Source organism: Prunus dulcis, chromosome 4, assembly GCF_902201215.1.
Source record: "Prunus dulcis chromosome 4, ALMONDv2, whole genome shotgun sequence".
In the NCBI taxonomy this organism is placed as follows: Eukaryota; Viridiplantae; Streptophyta; class Magnoliopsida; order Rosales; family Rosaceae; genus Prunus; species Prunus dulcis.
Window position 1 is genome coordinate 8180287 of NC_047653.1, and position 22781 is coordinate 8203067.

Consider the following 22781-nt stretch of genomic DNA (forward strand, 5'->3'; position numbering starts at 1 on the left):
ACTATTTGTGCCTTATATTGAAGGTTAATGAAAGTTACTATTGATTTTTTTTTTTTTTTTTTAAAAAGGTGAGACAACTACCAAAATATCAGAAACATTATTTTGCTTCAACTTGATATAAATTTATTTCCTTTCATGTCCTTTTATATCCTTTTTTTTAGGTACAATTGAGCTAGAGGAAGTGAAACAATGAATCAACCCAAAGTGCCTAAAGCTTCAATACATAGTGTTTCAATGTTTGAAAATTCTAGATGGCATTCAGAGGTAGAAATCAAATAAGAATCACATATTATACACAAAAAATTTACCAATCTATAAATTAACATTGTCAACAAATCAAGTGTGTCAAATTCGTTTCACAATTTGACCCATTTGGTCATAAGACTTGATCAGACTTAGCAGCTACTTACACCATTGCGTGTTTCATACTTCATGAAATATGAAACTTCCCTTTGCAACCTCTTAATCCCATGTGTGTTTACAACAAAACTAATTTAATTACTTACTATTTCTCATGTGCATAATGTACTTCCTCCTTTAAGGGTAGCTTAGGGTGTATTTAAGGATAGTTTGAGAAGATAGTGGGTTTTCTTAAAAATTGTGAAAATTTTAAGTTAAAAGTTAGGGTAAACTTAGAACATGGGTAAATTAAGAGAAGTGGGAGATTTAAATGGAAAATCTCTTTGTTTTTTTCTTCTGGTCTGCAGAAAAAATTGGGTTCAGTTCAGTGGAAATGCACATATATGGACCGACTCGCTTAGAATATGGCCGTACATGTTAGGGCGGTGCAAAGCTTCTTCCCTTAGTTTTTAATTTAACCACACTCCAGAACGCTTGAAAGCACAAAACTTTGTTGGCGTTTGAATCTCTCTCTCTCTCTGTTGTTCTGTCACTGTTGGATCGAGCATGGAGGCAAGCAAGGAAGCGTTTCTGAGGGAGTTTGGGGAGCATTATGGGTACCCGAACGGTCCCAAAACCATTGACGAAATCCGAGCAACCGAATTCAAACGATTAGATGGTCTGCCTCTCTTTAATTCGCTTCTATATTCTATCCCTTTGCTCTCTGTTTGCTTCTTGAGAAATTTGAGCTGAAAAAATGACAAGAAGCAAATAAGCTTTCGGTTTTATCATTTTCAGTCTTATTTGTTGAACCCAAGTGCAATTTTTCTAGTTTTTAATTGAGCTGGGGAAATGAATTAAGTTCTGAAAATTTATTTCTTGGTGGGCATACAGGGGAATGTTGGTGAGGTTTGTTTATTGGGTTTTGGCTATTGATGCTTTTGGGTTTGGGAAATGTAGGCCTTGTGTACTTGGACCATGCTGGTGCTACCATGTACTCCGAGTTGCAGATGGAAGCAATCTTTAAGGACTTCACTACCAATGTTTATGGAAACCCACGTATCCTATTACATGTGAAATGAATGATTGTGGTGTGAGAAATCGTTATGTAATTGCTGGAACAGGATTTGCAATATAATATTGTTCTCCTGGTTGTTGAAATCAAATTGTGTTATAAATTTAATTTATGACCTTATTGTTATTCATGGTTGCTTTTCATTAAGTTCCTTAATTTAAATTCAGATAGTCAAAGTGATACGAGTTCTTCCACTAGTGACATTGTAAGGGAAGCCCGCCAACAGGTATCATATGTTATCTCTAGATGCTTTGGTGTTAGTCCTCACAATATAATGAATTTTAAAGGTTCAATATATTTTTTCTAATCTTTTCCAAGTAGTTGGATAGAGTGGGAATATTATGACCACTAATTGTCCTGAATTGATCTTTATGAGTAATTTTTGTTATCATGATTTTTTTTTTCCTGATGAATCATGTGCAAGATTAATAGTTTGTCCCACATTTCGTACTTTTAGTGAGTTTCTGAATAGCCGTGTCACATTCGTATAGGTCCTTGACTATTGTAAAGCATCGCCAAAAGATTACAGCTGCATATTCACTTCTGGGGCTACAGCGGCACTGAAGCTGGTAGGGGAGGCCTTTCCTTGGAGCTGTCAGAGCTGTTTTACATACACGATGGAGAACCACAATAGTGTCCTTGGGATCAGAGAGTATCCTAACATGCATCACTCAGTCATCATCTTTAATAGATGGGGTTAGCTTCTTTTTTTTTTTTCTTTTTCAATGATTATTCTAGAATTTTTGTTTGTACATTTAATGGAGAGGATCCTTTTCACCAACATTTATGTCTCAACTTACAAGTTTGTGCTTAATGTTTGGCATGGAAGTTGAACATCAGTTTTGTCAGATGATTGACTTCTGAGTGATATTACAGACTTACTTTGTGTACCATTAGTGCTTGTGGTCTTTGGACCTGTATATATGTTCCCTTACCGGATGTTGTTTTTTCTTGAAATCTTTTGAAATCAAATGGAGAGCTTGGGCCAGTTTGTTTTGTATGCAATATTTTGTACACTCTACTATAATTTTGAATTGACGTCATTATTCTTCTGTTTTTCATTTTCACCTTCTTAAGAGTCTGAGCACCATATATGTGGCCCTTAATTAGTTTAGATATGCTCTGGATCAAGGAGCTGCAGCCTTTGCAATGGATGTTGAAGAGACTGTGCATCATGGAGTATCCAATGGTACTGCAGCATCTATGAAGGTGTTGCAGCACCAAGTGCAAAGGAGAAATGAAGCAAGTTCCCTGGAAGAACCAACAGGTAATTCTGACTGGATGCATTAGATATTGATGGAAAGTTGGCAAGACCTTGATCACAGCACATCTTCCTAGCATTTTTGGATGGTTGCTATCTGAATATGCATTTTCATGCATGTCTTTGGTAGGGAAAGGGGGTTCAAACGGTTTGGCTGAATTAAAATTGGGATTTCATGACATTCAAGATTTGACAATTTTTCATTGGATATCTGTGGCAACACCAGTCAGTTGTAAAAAACTGTACAATGGGTGAAAATTTAATTGGTTTTTAGTGGTTTGATGTTCTCATTTATAAGTTGTTGTTGATTTCTTTAAGCCAGTTGTGAAAGTGTTGTCTTAAATATGAGACAAATAATTGTAAATCATATTCATACCTGTACTTTGTTTGGGGATACTGTTATAAATAACAGTTATGTATACTGATATTTTCAGGAGAGTTCATGATAACGTACATGAATTTGATTTGATTTCATTTTCCTGATGCAGGAGAGGCATATAACTTATTTGCCTTCCCCTCAGAGTGCAATTTTTCTGGTTTGAGATTCAGCCTAGACTTGGTGAAGATAATTAAAGAAGATCCGGCAAGAATTCTGGAAGGCTCTCCATTTTGCAAGTAGGTCATACATTATATCCAGTAAACTTTTTATTTGCTCTGCCATTCACATATGATTCTAATCTGAATCAATGACTCATGGAATATTTGATCTGAACAAGATTATTGTTGTTACAATTATTGCAACCAGTTTTATCTTGCATAAGCAGAATATAACTGCAATATCAGTTTTGAATTTTCGATGGATGTGGTTATATTAGTAGAGAGCCGAATGTTACCTTGTATGGCTGGTTGAGGATTTTGTTGTCTTCCCATTAATTTATGGACCTCTCTTCTTCTCATGTTCTTCACCTTTTCTATTACAAAAAATAAAATAAAAAGGAAAAGAAAGGCAGAATTGCTTTGAATGTACATACCTATGTTGCTGTTGTGTCATGACTTGTTTCTGGAAGAAAAATATATCATGAATGGAAGATCCTCTATACAAACATTAGTATGCAGACAAATGCATGCATAAGCATGTGCATGCTAGTGCGTCGCTGTACATGTTTTCTGTTGGCTTGGTTGTCTTGTATTTTTCTGCGAATGTGATATATATTTATCCTCCGAGTCTCTATTTTTCTGCCTTTTGGTCTTTCTTTTCAATGAAGGGTTTTCCTGGAAGACAAGTATAGAATCTTTGCTGATGATCTCTCTTTGAATGCTTCTATGTTAGACAGCATAGGTTTTGCTCATTGTAGTATGCTTTGCTGTTTATATTGGGACATCTAGGTAGTATGCTATAGAGGAATTACGTTTTGAGAATTTCTTTAAAAATTCTTCAATTTGAATATTATGCATTTAGTTTTTTATTTTTTATTTTTATATTTTTTAAAATACTTTTTTTATCTCATAAGTGGGCGCTGGATGGTCTTGATTGATGCTGCAAAAGGATCTGCCACAGAACCACCAGATTTATCATTATATCCGGCAGATTTTGTTGTTATGTCTTTCTATAAGGTACATGTCTTTGTTTGGATTTTGTTAAAAACCATTACCTTTGGATATTAATGTTTTGTATCTGTATGTTTCTTGTTAAGCTGTTTGGTTATCCAACTGGACTTGGAGTGCTCATTGCTCGAAATGGTAAGTAACTAATAATGAACATAATCATATTTTAAAAATAATTTGGTGGCGTGTTAGAAGTTTTCTCCAGTCTCACATATATGTTGTGATATTGCCTTCAAAGTACCAAAATTGCCTTTTATCTTGTTTTCCAAGGGTGGGTAGGTCTAGTTCATTTATTTGTGATTTTAGTTCTTGTAGCATGTGCCATTTTCTTCCCTTTAAAGTAGGATGTCAAAGAAAATTATAGAAATATGGCCACTAGATCTCTTCTTGGTTGCTTGCATGAACTTACTACATGTGAAAATTATGTTCTAGTTTTTTGCTCATGCAACTTCCATTAATTTTTTCTTTGGTAGTGTATCATCTTGAAATGTAATATCAAAACTTAGGGATATGTTTTTCTTATTTGAACTTTTATTTTACAACACAGATGCCTCCAGGTTATTGAAGAAGACGTACTTCAGTGGAGGTTTGCACCTAGATATCTAATTTGCTATCACTAGTCTGTATAGTTTTTTTTTTTTGGGTCACACTAGTCAGCAATACAGTTGGTAATCATATGAACATTTCAGGCACAGTCGCAACCTCAATCGCTGATATTGACTTTGTTAGGAGAAGAAAAAGTGTGGAAGAGCTCTTTGAGGATGGCACCATTTCATTCCTGAGCATAGCTTCTGTTCACCATGGGTTCAAAATTCTTAATTCCCTAACTGTATCTGCCATATCTCGGTATGTTATAGTTTGTTAGTTTCAAAATGCATTGTCTGTACTCTGTAGTGATAAAAATAACTCCTCATTTTCTAAACAAACCTTTATGCATGTAATACGGTTGAATTGCTCCTCTGAAATAAGTTAAAATCATCGTATTGTATTCTGACATGAATCATCCTTGGGATTTTTCTTGATATATGCACTTTTTACATTGAGAATTAGCTGATCTCTACCTAGGTAGGACAATGATGGATCTGCATTGTCTCATCATTAGTTTGTCTCAATTTTCTGCTAAGAATATTTCCCGCCATTGCATTTGGACAATGAAAAAAGTTAAGTATGACTTTGCAAGTCTTTTCCTCATAATTTTCATCATATATAAAAAAAAACTGTGGTATATTTTAATTTTATTTAATTTTCCATTGCCAGAAAATGGGTATTCTCCTTGATTTTCATACTTTTTTATTTCCATCTTCAGTTAATAATCTTTGTCTAGATAATAAATATAGATGAAATGCTCTGAACCATGCATGACGTTGCTATTATTCTAGGCATACAGCATCTCTTGCCTGGTACGTGAGGAAGAAGCTCTTGGGCTTGAGGCATGAAAATGGAGCCCGTGTTTGCACACTTTATGGAGATTCCAAGGTTTCCTTTGTAATTGAATACTGAGCTTTTCTTTTTGTAGTAAAGCTGCTGCGTTTACTAAGTGAATGAAATGCACGTCATTTCATATGTTATATCTCTTGGTGTTGTGGAGGGGGAAGGATGGGGGTGGCAGTTAGAACTTCTTATATTTTTCAATGTTTGGTAAAAACAAAGGCTTCTGATTCATTTCAAGTAAGCCTACTTCACTGCATGTAATTCTTTAAGGGAAAAAAGTAGGGAAAAGGCCAAGGAGTTGTTTGGGAAATGGTAGGAAAGAGTTGCAAGTTTGATGATTCTTTCTATATCTGACTGTGGTCCAATTATGTAAATTTCAAGATGTCAGTTCAAATTTGGTCTGACACATGATCCCCAGTTTGAGTTGAGTCCATCTTGGTTGTATCAGGCGGTGGCACCACCTCTTAAGACTGTGGGTGATGCCTTGGTGCTTGTGCTATTTACCTGGCACAATAGAGAAAAGTTCATTGACTGTATTAACCTTCTCGACTTTCAGTGGGTCTAGCTAACATGGATGACTCTGTTTGATATACTATTAAGGTCTAATGTGTCAATTCTTTAGAACTTTCGATTTTTTTGTCGATACTCTGTAACAATTAGTTAGTTTAGAAGTCTAATCTTTGATCAATTTAGTAAATGCTCTATGGACAGACAATCTCTTTCTTCTATGTTTTCTGAGATTTGTAGATAACAATCTGATATATTTCAAAACTTTATTCTGTTAGGCATTATTTCATGACTTTGGTCCTACAGTCTCGTTCAACTTGAAAAGGTCGGATGGCTCCTGGTGTGGATACCGTGAAGTGGAAAAACTGGCATCTTTATCTGGAATTCAGTTACGGGTAAATTTATGAGATGTTATTTGGCATTCAACCCATCCTTTTGGTCTTTGCATGACAATCAAATTATGCTACTCTACTAGAAATGGCAATATGTGATTGTTTTTTTTTTTTTTTTTAAAATAAATTTTTTAATACCTAATTCACAAATGATAGGTAACTTGAAATTGCTAAAGTTGTTGCAAGGTTTACACTGTTGGGTGGCCCTAGGGTTTGTGATTTGATTTGGGCAAAACCTTTCTAAGGGAATTGGGTATGGATGCCCAGGAATGTATGAAACTCTATAGTGATAATAAAGCTGTCATTAACAGAATCCAGTCCAATATAATGGAACTAGAAGAAAACCTGGAATCTGGTGTGATGTGATATGCACTACTTTTGTGAAGACATGACAAGAACTTGCTGATATCTTCACAAAGAGGGTGCCTAGTACTCTCTTCCATTCATTTGTTGACAAACTTGGTATGCTAAATATCTGAGCATCAGGTTTGAGCAATGTTGGAATATTTGTTGTGTAGTTTAGGATGTTCTTGCCTTTGTGAAATTACCAAAATATATGATGTACAATAGCTTAGGACATAGCATAAGCATCTCTTGGTCACTTTTCAAGGTGTTATTCATTTGCAATATGTTGCATTTTAAGTAATTGGCGATTTTTCAGCATTTCCTTGGTGTCAGAACAATATGGAATGTGTTTTTTAATTTTTCTCTCTGTTAAGCTCACCAAAATAAAATTGGTACTTAGGATTTTATAAAAATATTCTTCTGTTTTTAAACGCAATTGATCTTCTGAGATAACTTATGTCAATCTATGTATATAATTCATATTTTGCATGCATTTCCTAAATTTGTTCTATGTAATGATATATAATCTGGTTGGGTGAGAGAAAGATCAGAAATATTACTCCACTTGTGATGGGTCCTGACATTCTTTTATATCCTCCTTTCTATGTAGACAGGATGCTTTTGCAATCCCGGTGCATGTGCAAAATATCTTGGCTTGTCTCATTTGGATCTTCGTTCAAACTTTGAGGTATTTGGAACCATTTATTTTGATTTTGATTTTTTTCTTTTTTTGTTGTTGTGGTTTTTGAGGGGAAAGGAAGGGGTGGGGGCGTGTGCGGGATTGGGGCTTTCTTCAGACTTTTCTTAGGATTTAGTTAATGAATGACTATTCTATTCTAGTTGAATGATCCACCGCATGGCATGTATTTTTCAGTTTCTGCTTGAGGGTATGAAATAGTCTTAACAATTTGGTTTTGGATATTAGGCTGGACATGTTTGCTGGGATGATCATGACATAATTCATGGAAAACCTACTGGAGCGGTGAGAGTATCCTTTGGTTATATGTCAACATTTGAAGACGCAAAGGTAGATGTTCTTTCTCAAGCCATAGAGAATATAGTTAAAATTTGAAGTGTACAGTGTTGCAGCATTTCCTTTCCAATTTTATGCATAAGCTGATGTGAAGCACAACATTCCAGGCTTTAACTAACAAATGTTTGTTTTCTTAGATTTTGAAAGGCAAAAACGCCAATTTGGGCTTTTCATTCCAGTCTGATTTTCTTTTCTCTCTCTTGTTTTATGAAATGCAGAAATTTATTGATTTCGTTACAAGTTCCTTTGTAGCATTACCCAATTGGATTGAAAGTGGGTATCAACTAATGCAAGGTTCATCCCCTTTCTAAATGAAGGTTAATTTATATATTGCTTTATACTCTGGTCTGAAAGAGTTGAAGTTTGGTTTAAATTACATATCTTCGTTTCCTGTGGAGGATTCCAACCTCCTGCTCCTCCCCACCCTCTCTTAATTCTTATTTTCTTTGCATTTTCAAAATTTTAAGCCATGTCATTGTTTCCGTCACAAGATGAAGTGATCGTTTCTCATGTTATTAATATAGGAAAGAAAAGGACTGGGAATAGTAAAATTCTGTGCAGCACGGATGACGTATCTATGTGTGGTGTCTTTTGCATGGTATTGTATGTTGAGAAATAAAGAGGGAGAGAATAAGGTGCTTCAATCATAATCCTTACAGGGTCTACATGAAGCAGAACATTAGTTATAATAAGAAACTAAACAATGGCAACGTAGGAAACTAAATTACACTCCTATAGGAACCAAATGTTCTTACAAAAGAACAGCCATTCAAGAGATAGCATAGAGGCTAATTATGCCTAGCTTGTTAAATCAGTCATAAACATAATTGAAACTTATAATTTTAAAGCAAACTCAAAACATAAAAGTGAATTGGATTTGTACTTGTGCTACCGTGAATGAATGTTGTCATGCCACCTTGAGCCTTGAGTTTCCTTGGATATGATCTTTAAGATCTTCAATAGTCTCTCAGTATTACTCCTGAATGTGTTAGGGTTCAACTTATCTGAAATTTTGAACCAGACCTTTTATATTTGGGGATCTTTGAACTTTAACATGGTTTTATTTCTCACTTCAATAACTTAGGCTTCACATGGCTACAAACTGGATTGCATCGTGTGCCTCTACCTAAATTATAATTGTGAAATTGTTTAAATAGAGTACAACCCTAATTCAATAGGAAACTAGCTAGCAACCAAAACACCTAATTTAGGATACTAGTTAAGCCCATAAACAAAGTAGAAGCATTCTTATACTCTTAAAATACAAATTCTCTAATATAACTTTTTTTTCATCTCCCATTCCACATCTTTTTTATGATATTGGATGAGAGAAATAGTAGAGTTTTTTTATTTAAGGAGAGGAGCGCTCATTTGTGGAAACCAAAACCCAGATTTTGGATGGTTAATTGAGTGGGCCTTGTGAGCTTTTTCCATGTCTCCTATTTCTCTTGTCAGTTTTTGCTTTCTTTACACTCTTTTCACTGTGGGTTTTGTGTACATGGGTTGCTCTACACTAAAATTCGTTTACTTATTAATATATTGTAGGTTCTGAAAGCAGACTAGGAGCTGCCAGTTTCTATCTCAAGTCTATCACTGTTTACCCAATAAAATCATGTGCAGGATTCAATGTGGAAAGTTGGCCTTTGAGCACTACTGGTAGCTATTTATTGTCTTCACATTTTATGTGTTTTTTCTTGGAATAGTTGTGTAAAATATCATCATAATTTAATAATATTGTACATAGCAGTAGGAGGCACCTTTTTGAATAACACAAGGATACAAGCCTGCCGTGCCAGTTAATCTTATGTAAAAAGTGTTATTTGATAGTCATTATGATGGAAAAGAAAAGTTATACCCCCATGGATTATCATACTTAGGATCACCCTATTTCGGTGAAGAGCGTAGCAAGCAGTGGTTATATGTGGCGAAGCATAAAGAAGAGGAGATTGGAATTGTACTTATCTCTTGAAGATAACATGTATTAACATTTACCAGAACCAAATTTTGTTGTTGAACCTTGGTGACTTAATAAAGCTGGATGTGTTTCACGGTTTCAAGAATGTAGATTGAACCTTATGATTTTATAATTGTTTTCCTTTTTTTCTTTGGCATACTATCTGTTCATGTCTTATAAGTTTGTGCTGCTCCAGGAAATTAGCAAAATTTCGTTTGTTATTTATTATATATATTTGTGTCTCTATGTATGTATGTATGTATGAATGTATGCATCTTAATGCAGTGACAATATATAGAGGGCCTAGAGGCACTGTATGTTCCATTATTTGAATATCCCTGTTTGATGGGTAGAATCTTTGTCATATCTGGGAGTGTATTGGTTAATGGAATTTTATTATTTTTTCGGTGGTTTTTAAGCAGGTTTGCTTCATGATCGGGAATGGGTTCTTACAAGCCTAAGTGGTGAAATTCTTACACAGAAGAAGGTGAAATATCAATTTAGTAGTTTTCGACCCAAAAAACCAATTTAGTAGTTTCAAGCACATGCGAATGCGCACAAACACAGTGCAATTGGCTCAGACCCTAGGCATGGCTCCAACACGTGGGATCGGTACATTCATGTTCATCCCGTGCCGATGTTGTGCCTAGGGTACGGGTAACTTTTTCTTTTAATTTTTTAAATTAAGAGGATTAGGTTTTTTTCCTTGTAGTTAAAGGTATGGGATATTTATAGGTGAATGATTAGGGAAAAGAATAAAATAAAATTTAAAAGAGCTCTTTATTCTAGGGCGGCCTATATGGGTAATATGTCCAAGTGTCTGATCTGGTCTTCAGAGGGTCTTTCAAATTTTGGAGAATAGTGAACATCGAATTTGTTTATTCTTTGACCATAAAAAATTGATTAGCATTTAACTTTTAACTCTTCTGAATTTGGTTTTGCAGGTTCCTGAAATGTGCTTTATAAGTACTTTTATTGACCTTGACAAGGGAATAATGTTTGTAGAGTCACCACGATGCCAAGTGAAACTGCCAATCAACTTTATCACAGATTCATGTAATGGTGGGAGCGAACAAATTAAGTTAAATGGCCAAAGGCAAGATAATATTTGTGTATCTGTCTTTTTAACTGCTTGTTACTCCTTTGTTCTAGAGTGTCATGGCCTTGTTAGACTTGTTGGATTGATGGAATGTTTAGATACTATTACAATGATAATATACTTGTTAATTTGTCGCTGTTTTGAAGTAATTTAGAAAATTCCCTTTGTTTTTGAGCTATCCCCTACATTCTATAAAGGTTTATTGGTTAACATTTGGTTTGTTTTTTTGTTCTTTCTTTTTTCTTTTTTTGGGGGGCTTAGATATGAAGTACAGAGCTACAAGAATGAAGTCAATATTTGGTTCAGCAATGCCATTGGTCGACCATGCACTTTATTCCGCTGTTTTAGTTCCAATCACAACTTTTGCTTGAATAAGATCAAAAGTGCAAGCATGGGAAGAGAGGTGCAGAGCATGTTGAATTTTTCCAATGAAGCTCAGTTCTTATTGATATCTGAGGAAAGCGTGTCTGACCTCAGCCAGAGAGTAAGCACAAGTATGTTCTTACATTGAACTGTTGCAAGTCATATAGCGAGGAAATTCTTGCACTCTGATGTGAAACGATCGAGACTTGCATGAGCTATCTTCTGTTCTGAATACAATTGCAATATGGATTGATTTTCCTGTACCCTGGAATCTTTGAGAAAATATTTTTTTTCCTATTGTTTTTTTCCCCCTCATTGACTTAATTCCGGCCTAATACCTTTCTTATGCCTACCCTATCGCATTATAGACAGCCCAAGACCTTTTAGGAAATTAGTTGAGGATTTAGAGAATGAGCCAAGTGTTATGACACTTGATTGCTCCTTTACAGAATTCGGGGAATTAGAACTCAGAAGAAATAAGTCTAGCAACAGGGAAAAAATCAGGCATGATTAGCTTTCCAGAGAGTGGAACCTCTTGCTGCAGAGTAAAAGGATTGTGAAGATGTCAAGCACTTTTGGTTTGTGGTTACAGCCCCTCCAAAAGGTAGCTAGCTGAAGAATAGATTCCAAAATTTTACCAAAGGCCCAAAGTTAGCCACGTGCAGTGAAGTTTCTATATTAAAACAATTTGTGTCTATGCTCTTTTCAATTTAGTTGTCATTTGGTGTATAAGAATTGTTTTTCCCCTGATATTTATTGATTTAAAAGTTTATGCAACTGAATGATTGAGGGCAGAAGATGTACAAAAAGGTGCTTGTGGAGCAGCAAGCCAAATAAGTCCAATGAGATTTCGGCCCAACATTGTCATATCTGGAGGTGAACCATATGCTGAAGATGGATGGAAAATTCTTAAAATTGGAAATAAGTACTTCACAGTAAGTTCTATAACTTGAATAGAGAAAGTAATGGATAATTTTAGAGATACACTGGTGTTCCTCTGGATACTCCAGATAGTCCAGAATATGTTTTGAAGTTGTGATTGTTTATAGTTCTGTGAGATGCATTGTTAATGTAAAAATGGTTGTTTGCCTCATGGAACTTGAGTCTAGAGATGATAATTATTTGAATATCTTACATGAGTTTTTGAAAATTTATGAAACCAGTTACTGAATATAGTATCATTTACTTCATATGTAAGGATGGTCTCACTCTATTTTTTTTGTTTCCTAGTCCCTGGGTGGATGCAACCGTTGCCAGATGATCAACATTGTTCATGACGAAGCCGGACTACTGCAGAGGTCGAATGAACCTTTGGCTACTCTAGCATCGTATAGGAGAATGAAGGTCATCCATTACAGTTATTAAAAAGTAATGTTTATTTTGTTGTCTTTAATTCTTACTAATGCAAATAAAATCAAAACTTTTGCGGATGCAGGGAAAGATTTTTTTCGGGATACTGCTGAAATACGAAAGAAGCGAACCAGTAGGGAGGGATGGTGATTTGTGGCTTCAAGTGGGGCAAGATGTACATCCAAATGTCTCTTAGCTTCATGGCATGTACATGGATCAACACTCCTGCAGAATCTAACAAATAATGTACTTCCATCTCTGGAAATTATAGAACCTTTCGGACAGATTGGTATACATGTTAGTAGTCCAATTATAGAACTTGATAACAGTCCTCTACAGAAGCATTCGACCAAATTTATACACACTTTCTCTATACGGTTGTGGCCTCCCAGAAAAATGGAATGACATTTATACATGTTTGAGCTCTTCAGTGCCAATATATATTGTATATATGTGTGTAACTTAAGTATATACAAAATTCATATACTCTGGTTTTGCAGTTCTTAGAAACATAAAGTTGTTCATGCTGGCTACATCTCTTGCCAATAATTTTGAAAATCAACAATGTAATATTTGACATATAATCAGATTCTCTGTTTCATTAGTCATTCAAATCTTCTTTTTTAGAAAGCAAAGTTTAGGGAAAATTTGGCGTGTCAAATAGTTGGTCATCTTTTTTAATGAGGATAATAGACGACGGTTTTCATCTTCCACCTGTGCCTTCTTTCAAGTTTCAACCTGAACTTTGTAGCAAAGTGTTGCATAATAAAGTACCACGCCGTGTTTGGGTAAAAAGATTTCGATCTCAACTTTTTGGTCAAAGTAAAAAGGAAGAATTTCGAAAATTAATGATAATATGGTAATTCCATCATCGTACTTTCGACCTATGTATTTTCATCTCAGGTGCACCACATTCCCATCTTTTAAATTTGTTTTAATAGTTTTTATTTTTATTTTAAAAAATGATGTAATATATTTCCTTTACCTCTTCCTCAGCTCTCTCTCATCTACAATCTCAACCCTTAATTAATGAGAGGAAACGCATATATAGGGTAGGTCGTTTGTTTCCTTGTACCTGAGTTCAATCCTCCTCAACCGTAAGTTAGAATAATTTTGAATACCGAATTGTCAAAATAAAAAAAAAGTAAGGAGAAGAAATGTTTTTTTTCTGAAGTAATGAGAACAAGTCTCTAAAGATCAGTTAAGCTCAACAATACAATTAGTAAACAAAACTGAAATAATGCAAAAATGAAAGCAGCCGAAGTCTCTGACCAAAACAAAAACAGCTGAACTTAGCCTGGAATGCGCCTGTTTAGACTTTAGACTTTATATGACCAACGGTCATGGTCCCCTTCTTTCTTTCTTTTTTTTTTGGCGTTTTTTCCTTTTTTTTTTTTTTTTTTTTTTTTTTTTAAATTACAGATAGACGGGTTAGCGATCCACTACTAGCAACATCTATATTGTCCACAACTTAATCACCTACAAAGCCCAGTATGTGTGAAATTTTATCACAAAAGACTTCGATGATATTAATAGTGGAACTATTCATTATATATTGTATTTCATTTAGTCAAGTTCCGATGTTGAACTTATATTCTTCAACACTTTTGACATGGTTTTTGTGGCTCTCTGCTAGTGCAAAACTCGGTTCCATTTTAGTTCAAATTTTCAAACATCAAAAAGCATCAAATAATACATGTTTTGTCACTACGAGATCTAGCCCAATGAAAAAAAACATTGACGTGCAGACCAATCAGGCTCGAATCTCCATGAAATCTTGGTAATGTGTGTGAGGAAACTCTTCTCCTTGCTTTATAATTTAGGCTATCGCTTGTATTAAAAAAATAAAAATATATGTTTTGTCTTAATTGACTTGGTAACTAAGCCACTAGGCTTAGAGTACTATTTTTGCTCCTTGGTCCTTGCTCAACTAACTAGGTTTTAATTTTGTCTTGTCTATACGCGTGGACTTGTTCTTATATATTGTTCTATTTTCCTCATGGCTGCTACATGCTATTTCTTTAAGTAGGTTCTTAACTTTTTTTTTCCCCTTTAAAGCCAGTAAATTCCTTTCACTTAATCTTAATTATAATTAGTTTAAGTTGACCTCCATCCCTCCGTGTCGATGGCTGTAGTGACTGCTCCATCATTCTACTTTGTTTCTAATTTTTTTATTATCCTTATCTATTTTAATGCATATAATTATTTTATAGCGTTGTCTTACTTGCAAGCTATATGTACTAATTAATAATTTTTCTTGCTAAAGTTGTATTAATTAATCATTGCGGTGCACACATGACCTGACATTAACAACATATTATGCCTGATAGAAATCTAATAGAAAGAAAAAAAATCCTGCAAGTTGAGCATATACAAGTAGAATTTCCAAGATTCCGACCCTCAAAAATTTCATAGAGAACCCTAAAAAGTGTCCCATAAAATTATTTGAGGAATTCCTCAATAAAAAGAGACCGTATATATATATATATATTTCTTTCTTTTTTTTTTTTGTTTGTTTGTTTTTGTTTGTTTTTTTTCCTCATTTTTTTTTTAAAATTATCCTTTAGATCCTCTGAGAAATTTTGTGAATTTCCGAAAATGATATAATATGAGCAAGTGATGTTTAGTGAATTAACTACAAAAGCCATCGATTTTTGAGGGTCGGAAATAAATTCTTGTCCACAATAGATTTCAGAATGATACATGATGGAGACAGTTTCATTTATTTTATTTTAGTTTAGTCTTAGAATAGCCGACAGTTTCATTTATTTATTTAAATGTACATCTGTTTACATACTTCACAATAATATTATATCTTAATAAAGTGTATATAATAGTGAAAACAATTATGCATGATTTTATTATATTTAAATCGAAACAATTATGCCGACCAGTTTATGATTTCATGTTTTTATATTCATAAACTGGTCGAATTGAAATTTACTTCGATCCGTTTTGAGAGGGTGTAGGACCAAATGTCTCACTGCCACCGTCCGGTGGCTGTTAGGCTTCTAGATTAATTCTTCGATTGACAATTTAATTAAATGGTAATTCGTGTCTTAATATGTCTAGGCTTCACGATTTCGCGTCAAAAATAAGGTCAGAAACTCGTTGGCCATGGCAAAGTCAAGAGACTCAAAACCTATCATTTTCTAATAGGGGTCATATCTTGTTTACGATACTATACAGATACTATACAAAGGAAGATATATACCATTCAATTTTTCATGTATAACATATTGAAAAGGACTAAGGGTTAGTTTGACATTGTTGTGCTGTGAAAATAATCGCTGTCAGATTTGCTGTGAGAGAAAACAGTTTGCGTTCGGCAAACTTTTTGTTAAAAGTGTTGTTGGTACTAATTCCTGTATAATCAGAAAATAATTCCCGCATAATCATTAAACCCAGCACCTCTTCGAAACTGATTCTTGCATAATTAGAAAATGAAAGCACCTCATTAGCTGGTTTCCCTTATAGCTTTCTCTCACAACAATTTTTAATAATAAGTAATTTTCTCATAGTTTACTAAACGGGTTGGGCTTCCTAAAAATTTTTAAAAATCACTTATCACCCCAAATAAGCAATGCCAAACAAGCACTAAGATTCTCACCATACTTCAAGCGAGTATATAAAATTCAACAATTTATTGTGTTGATCAACTACGAAAGAAGATTCGAACTTGTACGATTTCTGTTTAATATTGGAAAGAAAAATACTATTAGACCTTAAATATTTTATCATGTACTAAAACTACTTGGTCAACAATTAATAGGCCGCATATCGTGAACTTACATACTTTAAGAATATTTATCATAATAGCATCAATATTTTTATCAAAAGGTACATGGTAAAAATGTGTCTTTTGAATTTAGAAAAGAGATATTTCGAATTTAAAATTTATTACGAAATCGAAAAGATAAAAAAGACTAGACTAAAGTTACTATAATAAGTTTATTGCCGATTATTTAGGATAATTTTGACAATTCATCCCTTTGAAATGGGATTCAAATGTAAATCACCTCCTACTCTTCTAGAAATTCCTTTATCTATGTATTTTATATTGTAAATTTGACAAGAAAATGCAATTAATGCATGTGTTTCTTTGAAAATGGACAAAGAAAAATGATAAGGTCAATTCAATGGCCCGAAGAAAAGGGAAGCAATTATCTTAGATGGGTTTATTTGTAGACTTTGGATTAGCAATATATTATTTTAGTAAGAATATGATAATCCATTTGTCCTAAATTCAAAAACACGTGGTTGAGTTGAGTGAGTCCATCTATTTTGTCATTTTCGTTGTCTTCCGCTTGTTATTCTACATGTTGGAAAACTTGGAATTTGGATCCAATCACATGGGTTTTGTTTGCGTATCTCACTCCCTAACTCCGTTAAGATGGGCACCAGTGTTTCTGTCGTTCAGTTTGTTTCATAAGACTGATATGTATTATGACCTAATCACATGCATATCTAATTAGAGTTTTTCTATTTAAACCTCACATTTTTCTTTGTTCATCCTAATACTTAAATTATTAAGTTTTTAAGTTTTATTATTGTGTAAAAAGACAAAAAAAAAAAAAGTCATCTAATACTTAACCCTAATACATATATACATACATCCCACCACTCTTCATATTAAGTTGTAAGTATCTAAAGATAATCTAGAGTGAACTTTTTTATGGTAACTGGAGTTGTGGGGTGTGGGGTGTGGGGTGTAAAACTTTTCCCTAAAGATCTAATGTGTATCACAATAAATTCTGATATTCTAAGATTCTCATTTATGCTTTTTTTTTTCTTTTTTTTTTTTCTCTCTTGTAGACAATCTAATGCTGAACATTATAAAGCTGTTGTTAAACAAGACAACAACCCTCCAGATCGGAAATTTTGTGGATCATCCAAGAAGTTGGTTCTCTGTTGTTCATCTCTCACAAATGTAGAGAGGGTAAAGAGCTGCTTAGAGTGTTTGCTTTGTTCCTTGTTTCTTTCTTTTCCTTTAAGAAACTTAAATTGTCTGAAGAATTCCATTACTCCTGGTTGGCTTGAACTACAAGAATCTGTTTCTGGATTTGAAATATTATCTAGACTTACAGTTTAGTGGGGTGTGGGGTGTGGCTGTGAGGTTGATGAGTTTGTGTGTGTGTGTGTGTGTGTGTGTTCTGATGGGTGTATATTTAGGGGTAGTTTGGGAAGATAGTGTGGTTTGCTTAAAAATTGTGAAATTTTGAATTAGAAATTTGGGTGAACTTAGAATATGGGGCGAACAAAGAGAAGTGTGGGTTTTAAATAGAAAAACTCTCTAATTATAAGGAATTAATCATTTTATCATGAAGAACGTAAACTAATTATGTACTGCCTCGTTTCATGTGCAATTAAGGCATAATATGGATATTGTTGTCTAACGTGGACTGGAGGATGATGGAAGACTATTCATAAGAGGTTGATAACTAAAATTTATCTCTCATAAATTAGCTTTGGAATCAATTGATGTGAATTCTTTAGGCCCGTTTAAGTTTAGTGATAATTTTGTCTTACAGTAAGTTGGAAGAAGTCTTAGGTCTAACTCATATGAATGTAAGGACAATATATATATTTGTGATGAGTTTGATACCTCATTGTGATTGGACTTATTATGACAACGTAATTTTGTTGTGGGTGTATTATTTTGTTGTAAAAATATCTAAATATCCTATCGTTTTATAGTGTGATCTATCCTAAATTTTTAGAGCAAAACTAATGCATCTCATCGCCGTGAGATTCTCACGTTCTAATTTGCAATTTACCAATTGGGTAATGGAAGCAATTTTTAAGAACAAAGTGCTATAACGAGTTAAGAGTTCTATGGATCTTAATGTGCATGTTGAATACTATTTTGTGCCTTCAGAAGTCTTTCATTAATTGGTCCATTAATATATATTTTTCAGCATAAGTGATGGTCTAAATTAAAAGGGAGGAAGTTTCTCACATATAAACACAAATTGATGTCATGAAATTCAAACTTGAGAATTCTATTATGCAAGTCAAGACTATTTTTCATTGGGTTAGACCATTTACAATTGATACATTATTATTCTAACTAGAATCCAAGCAGTCCCCCATTTTGCACTTCCCCCCATCTTAATCTGCTCTTGAGTGTGGTTCTCGTTTTTGCCTTTTTTGAACTGGGATCTCTTCCATCCATAATAATTAATAGACGCTTTTGACCACATAAATATTGAAGCAAAATATATACTTCATAAATAAAAAATTTGGAAAGCCGTGCAAATCATGGGCCACATTAACCTAGATAATACTGTGTGTCGCAATGTTATAGAACTGCATAATTTTCATATGCAGATGTTCAAATAATTCAAATCCCTCGTGCCATCGAATTATAATTGATTTGTTTATACACAAAGGAAGCCTTTATGAGGACCGATAATGTGATCTCCATATGTTCTTGGATCCTTACCTCTTCTACCACGCAAAACTTCTTTGCACAAATCAATGACCCACAAACTGTTGTGTGCCCTTTATGCAAGGTAATGTATATTATATGACAATTAATATTTGTATGAAACTTATGCCATAAGAAAAAAATGGGTCTTAATTGCACTTTTTAAAATGAATAAAAATTTACATACCGCGTGATGAGTGCTATAATCGTACAAATGTATTGTACAAGTTGGTGTATGTGAGTTTTACTTTTTTTTTTTAAAAAAAAAAATTGTACTTATCAATGTAATATATGGATTGATGCATGTCGCAAAATTATGTTTGTTTATAGGTACAAATTTTTGTGTTTTGGTTTTAAGGCATGCATAGGGACTGCGTTACTTTATCATGGGCTTTGTTTCAACCTAATCGTTTTAGCGAGAAGGATGTAAGTTGATTTGTCCAATAATCAAAGTGTAGAGTGGCTCGTCTAATCCTTTTGGCTTTTGCCTGATGCAATTATACTTTGTTTCTTTGATATCAATAAATTTCTATCGGTTCAAAACCAAAAAAAATACCCATAAATGTTTAACGTTTCTCTCTATTTGGCCTTGTTATGATGCCTTGAAATTCCTAAATGAGTTGAAGGGAGTGCATACATTATACATATATGGCACTGACTGAGACTATACATCTTACAACTAGTATAGCAAGATAAAGTCTTAAACGGCGACCTAGAACCAAAATGGTTCAAGACTTCTGGCCTGCCAGAGTCAACCTTTATGACTTGACCTAATAAAACTAAGTTTTTATGACTTTCTTCACCTTATAAATAACACAAAGGCCTATGACTCTTCAGCTTAATTATCGAACCTTCTCTTGCACTTGCACCCATATTTCAAAACTGCTACAGACCATCGCTTCTGCACTGAGGTTACATAACAGAGCACAACAAAATTGATTGAGGAGCTAAGCTAGAGTTGGAAGAAGATCTCAAAATCATGGACAGCAACTACACCAGCACTAAGGATGATCATCAATATATTGATGAAGATGATGTTCAACTTCCAGGATTTCGGTTTCACCCGACAGATGAAGAACTTGTGGAGTTCTATCTTCGCCGGAAGGTTGAGAAGAAAGCAATCAGCATAGAGCTCATCAAATCCATTGACATCTACAAGCACGATCCTTGGGATCTTCCAAGTATGCATACATATATATATGTCCCTATAATGAATTTTTACTTTCCCTCTTTTTTATTCTCTGGTATATCCTTAATTGGAAGAAGAAGAAGACAAGAAGATAGCTAGGGTTAAATTGCTTCAAAAACTCAAAGGATACTGAGCAAAAGGTGGCCTAGAATATATATTGGTTGCACTGGTTCCCAGTACTAGCTAGTTCTTTATTTCTAATTTAACTACTATATATAGTTTATACTATCAAGAAAAATTACTTTAGTATATAAAATATATGATCAGCAAACAATTTCTGTAACCCTTTTAGTTTTTCCATGTATTGCTATAAACCTAGCTCTACTATAAGTGCCGCAGCTAGCTCCAACTATAGATCTTGTTCTTTCAAACATATGGGTCAATTAATTTGTGATTAACTTCAATATTATGTGTGTATGCGCAGAAGCGATAAGTACAGCAGGAGAGAAGGAATGGTACTTCTTCTGCAAAAGAGGGAGAAAGTACAAGAACAGCATCAGACCCAACAGAGTTACAGGCTCTGGATTTTGGAAGGCAACTGGGATTGACAAGCCGATACATTCCCATGGAGGACAAGGCCATGCCTGCATTGGCCTCAAGAAAACATTGGTTTACTACCGTGGAAGTGCAGGCAAAGGCACCAAAACCGATTGGATGATGCACGAGTTTCGCCTTCCCAATCCGGCCAGTTCTAATGAATACATTCACCGCAGCTCCAACACTAAGAACATCAATAGTACTGATCCTCAACAAGAAGCTGTAAGTGAAAAATCTGCATCCTAGTTTCCTATACCCTTTTATTTTTCAAGTTAATTACAATTTTGTTCATGTGCGAAATGTCACTGTCTGATAACATAAGATGCTTGTTAGGCTGTGAATCTCTGAATTATTGTTCATTTTTTATTCTGTCTAAATACGTGTTTCAAATTCATAATCTGACAACATAAAGAATTTGTCCACCAATATAAGTCAGGCATAAATAAAAAAACGTTTCTTATATGCATTTCGCATCTCACATTAGTACTTTTCATAATTTACCAAGAAAGTACTAGAGCTAGCCAGGCTGAAATTAACCTTAACCATAAACCAGTCATGATGTCAAAGTAAACTCATAATGATCCATGACCTACACTAGCTAAATAAAATTTTCCTTTCTCATTTGACCATATATAAAGGCTTATGTTCTGATGGATGCAATGGTTCACTTGTTTCAGGAAATATGGACATTGTGCCGGATATTCAAGAGAAATGTCTCGTACAAAAAATATACAGCAGATTGGAGAGGGCTATCCGGAGCTAAACGCCATCCAATGGACACAGTGAGCTCCAAGAAATGCACAAGTGATCAAGATGACCTAGATCAGTCTAACAATTACATCAGTTTTGGTACTTCAGACAATATTATTTGCTACGAAGAGAAGAAGCCTGTTGTGAACCATACCAACATGAACAACTTCAATGGAAGCAACCAGCAGCTGCATGCAGTAGGCCAGTTGAGCTCCAACATGCCTGCTACATATCCGTACATGGAGACTTTCTCAGACTTTTCGTATCAAGATCTTGAGAATGAGCTTTTGAATGAGAACTGGGATGAGCTTAGATCCGCCGCCGTCCATCTTGCTTTTGATCCAACGTTTCTGGTGTAAATGGAATAATTAATGTTGCAGTGGGGAAGTGCTAGAGTGTAGGAGTTCATGTTTTGACGAACTGATATATATTAATTTTATCTTGTTGCCTTGTTTATAAAATTTGGATGTATTCTAATATTGTATGAATTAATTTCTATAAATAGAATCTAGTGCAATGCAATCTGAGGGCTTTTGAGAAAATGTTGAAGGTCGTCAGGGGGGCTGCTGCAAATTAAAAGAGCCAGGTTGTTCATGTCGCTTGAAGCTTCGACATTTGGAAAACCTTTTTATATATTTTTTTATTAATTCTTGGTTACATACATAAACGTGCAAGAACTCAATCTAAGGCTCAACTCAAGGTCTTATTTTATGTCGTTCAAGTACCTCGAAGAAAATCAAACCTTACTAATTTTGGTCGTGTTAGCATGATTCATTTAAATTAGGCTCAGTTCAGCTGTGCTCTTGAATTATTTTATATGAAGACTCTGGGGAATTAAACTAGAACACATGCATAATTACTACACATTATAAGCATTAACAAGGACTGCCTCAAGTCAATGGAGTTTCGCCTAATGAAAAAGGGCCTTGATTTGCATATCAAAGGTCTCAAGTTTGAATACCTCGACATCATAGTTGTGTAAGTATGTGTGAAAATTCCCTCTTATATAGTTTTAAACTATCACTTGTACTTAAAAAGAAAAAAACAAAGACTGTTTCAAACCCTCAATTCTTAAACAAAAGTAAAACAAAAAACTTGGTGAGTAAATGAGTGTTGCATTGAAATTGCTAGACTCTATAATATAATTTGTGGGAACTTTTTTTATGAAAAACAAAAACAAA

At 34.3% G+C, this 22781-nt stretch overlaps 2 protein-coding genes across 10 annotated transcripts; both read left to right on the forward strand.

Annotated features, from left to right (window-relative positions):
- The first annotated feature begins 675 nt into the window (after positions 1-675).
- LOC117624659 (molybdenum cofactor sulfurase) lies at positions 676-13131 on the forward strand. Of its 9 annotated transcripts, none has more exons than XR_004585352.1 (22): positions 676-1018; positions 1300-1398; positions 1582-1640; positions 1906-2066; positions 2530-2681; positions 3164-3290; positions 4127-4229; positions 4310-4355; positions 4768-4806; positions 4910-5066; positions 5600-5696; positions 6437-6553; positions 7506-7583; positions 7821-7922; positions 8147-8222; positions 9474-9584; positions 10302-10369; positions 10827-10978; positions 11243-11465; positions 12140-12279; positions 12575-12688; positions 12780-13131. XR_004585352.1 is itself a non-coding variant. In XM_034356040.1 (22 exons), the coding sequence occupies exons 1-22, from the start codon at positions 907-909 to the stop codon at positions 12888-12890; spliced, it is 2451 nt and encodes an 816-aa protein (XP_034211931.1). In that variant the 5' UTR covers positions 683-906; the 3' UTR covers positions 12891-13131. The 9 variants fall into 9 exon arrangements, 5 of the variants coding, with proteins under 5 accessions (XP_034211933.1, XP_034211931.1, XP_034211929.1 ...); XR_004585353.1 differs by having other exon boundaries at positions 12143-12279; XM_034356040.1 differs by having other exon boundaries at positions 683-1018; positions 11243-11475; positions 12143-12279.
- Positions 13132-20103: 6972 nt separating this feature from the next.
- Positions 20104-21959, forward strand: LOC117626273 (transcription factor JUNGBRUNNEN 1). The gene is made up of 3 exons (XM_034357946.1): positions 20104-20305; positions 20738-21072; positions 21528-21959. Exons 1-3 carry the CDS (start codon positions 20104-20106, stop codon positions 21957-21959), a joined length of 969 nt encoding a protein of 322 aa, XP_034213837.1.
- Positions 21960-22781: the final 822 nt, after the last annotated feature.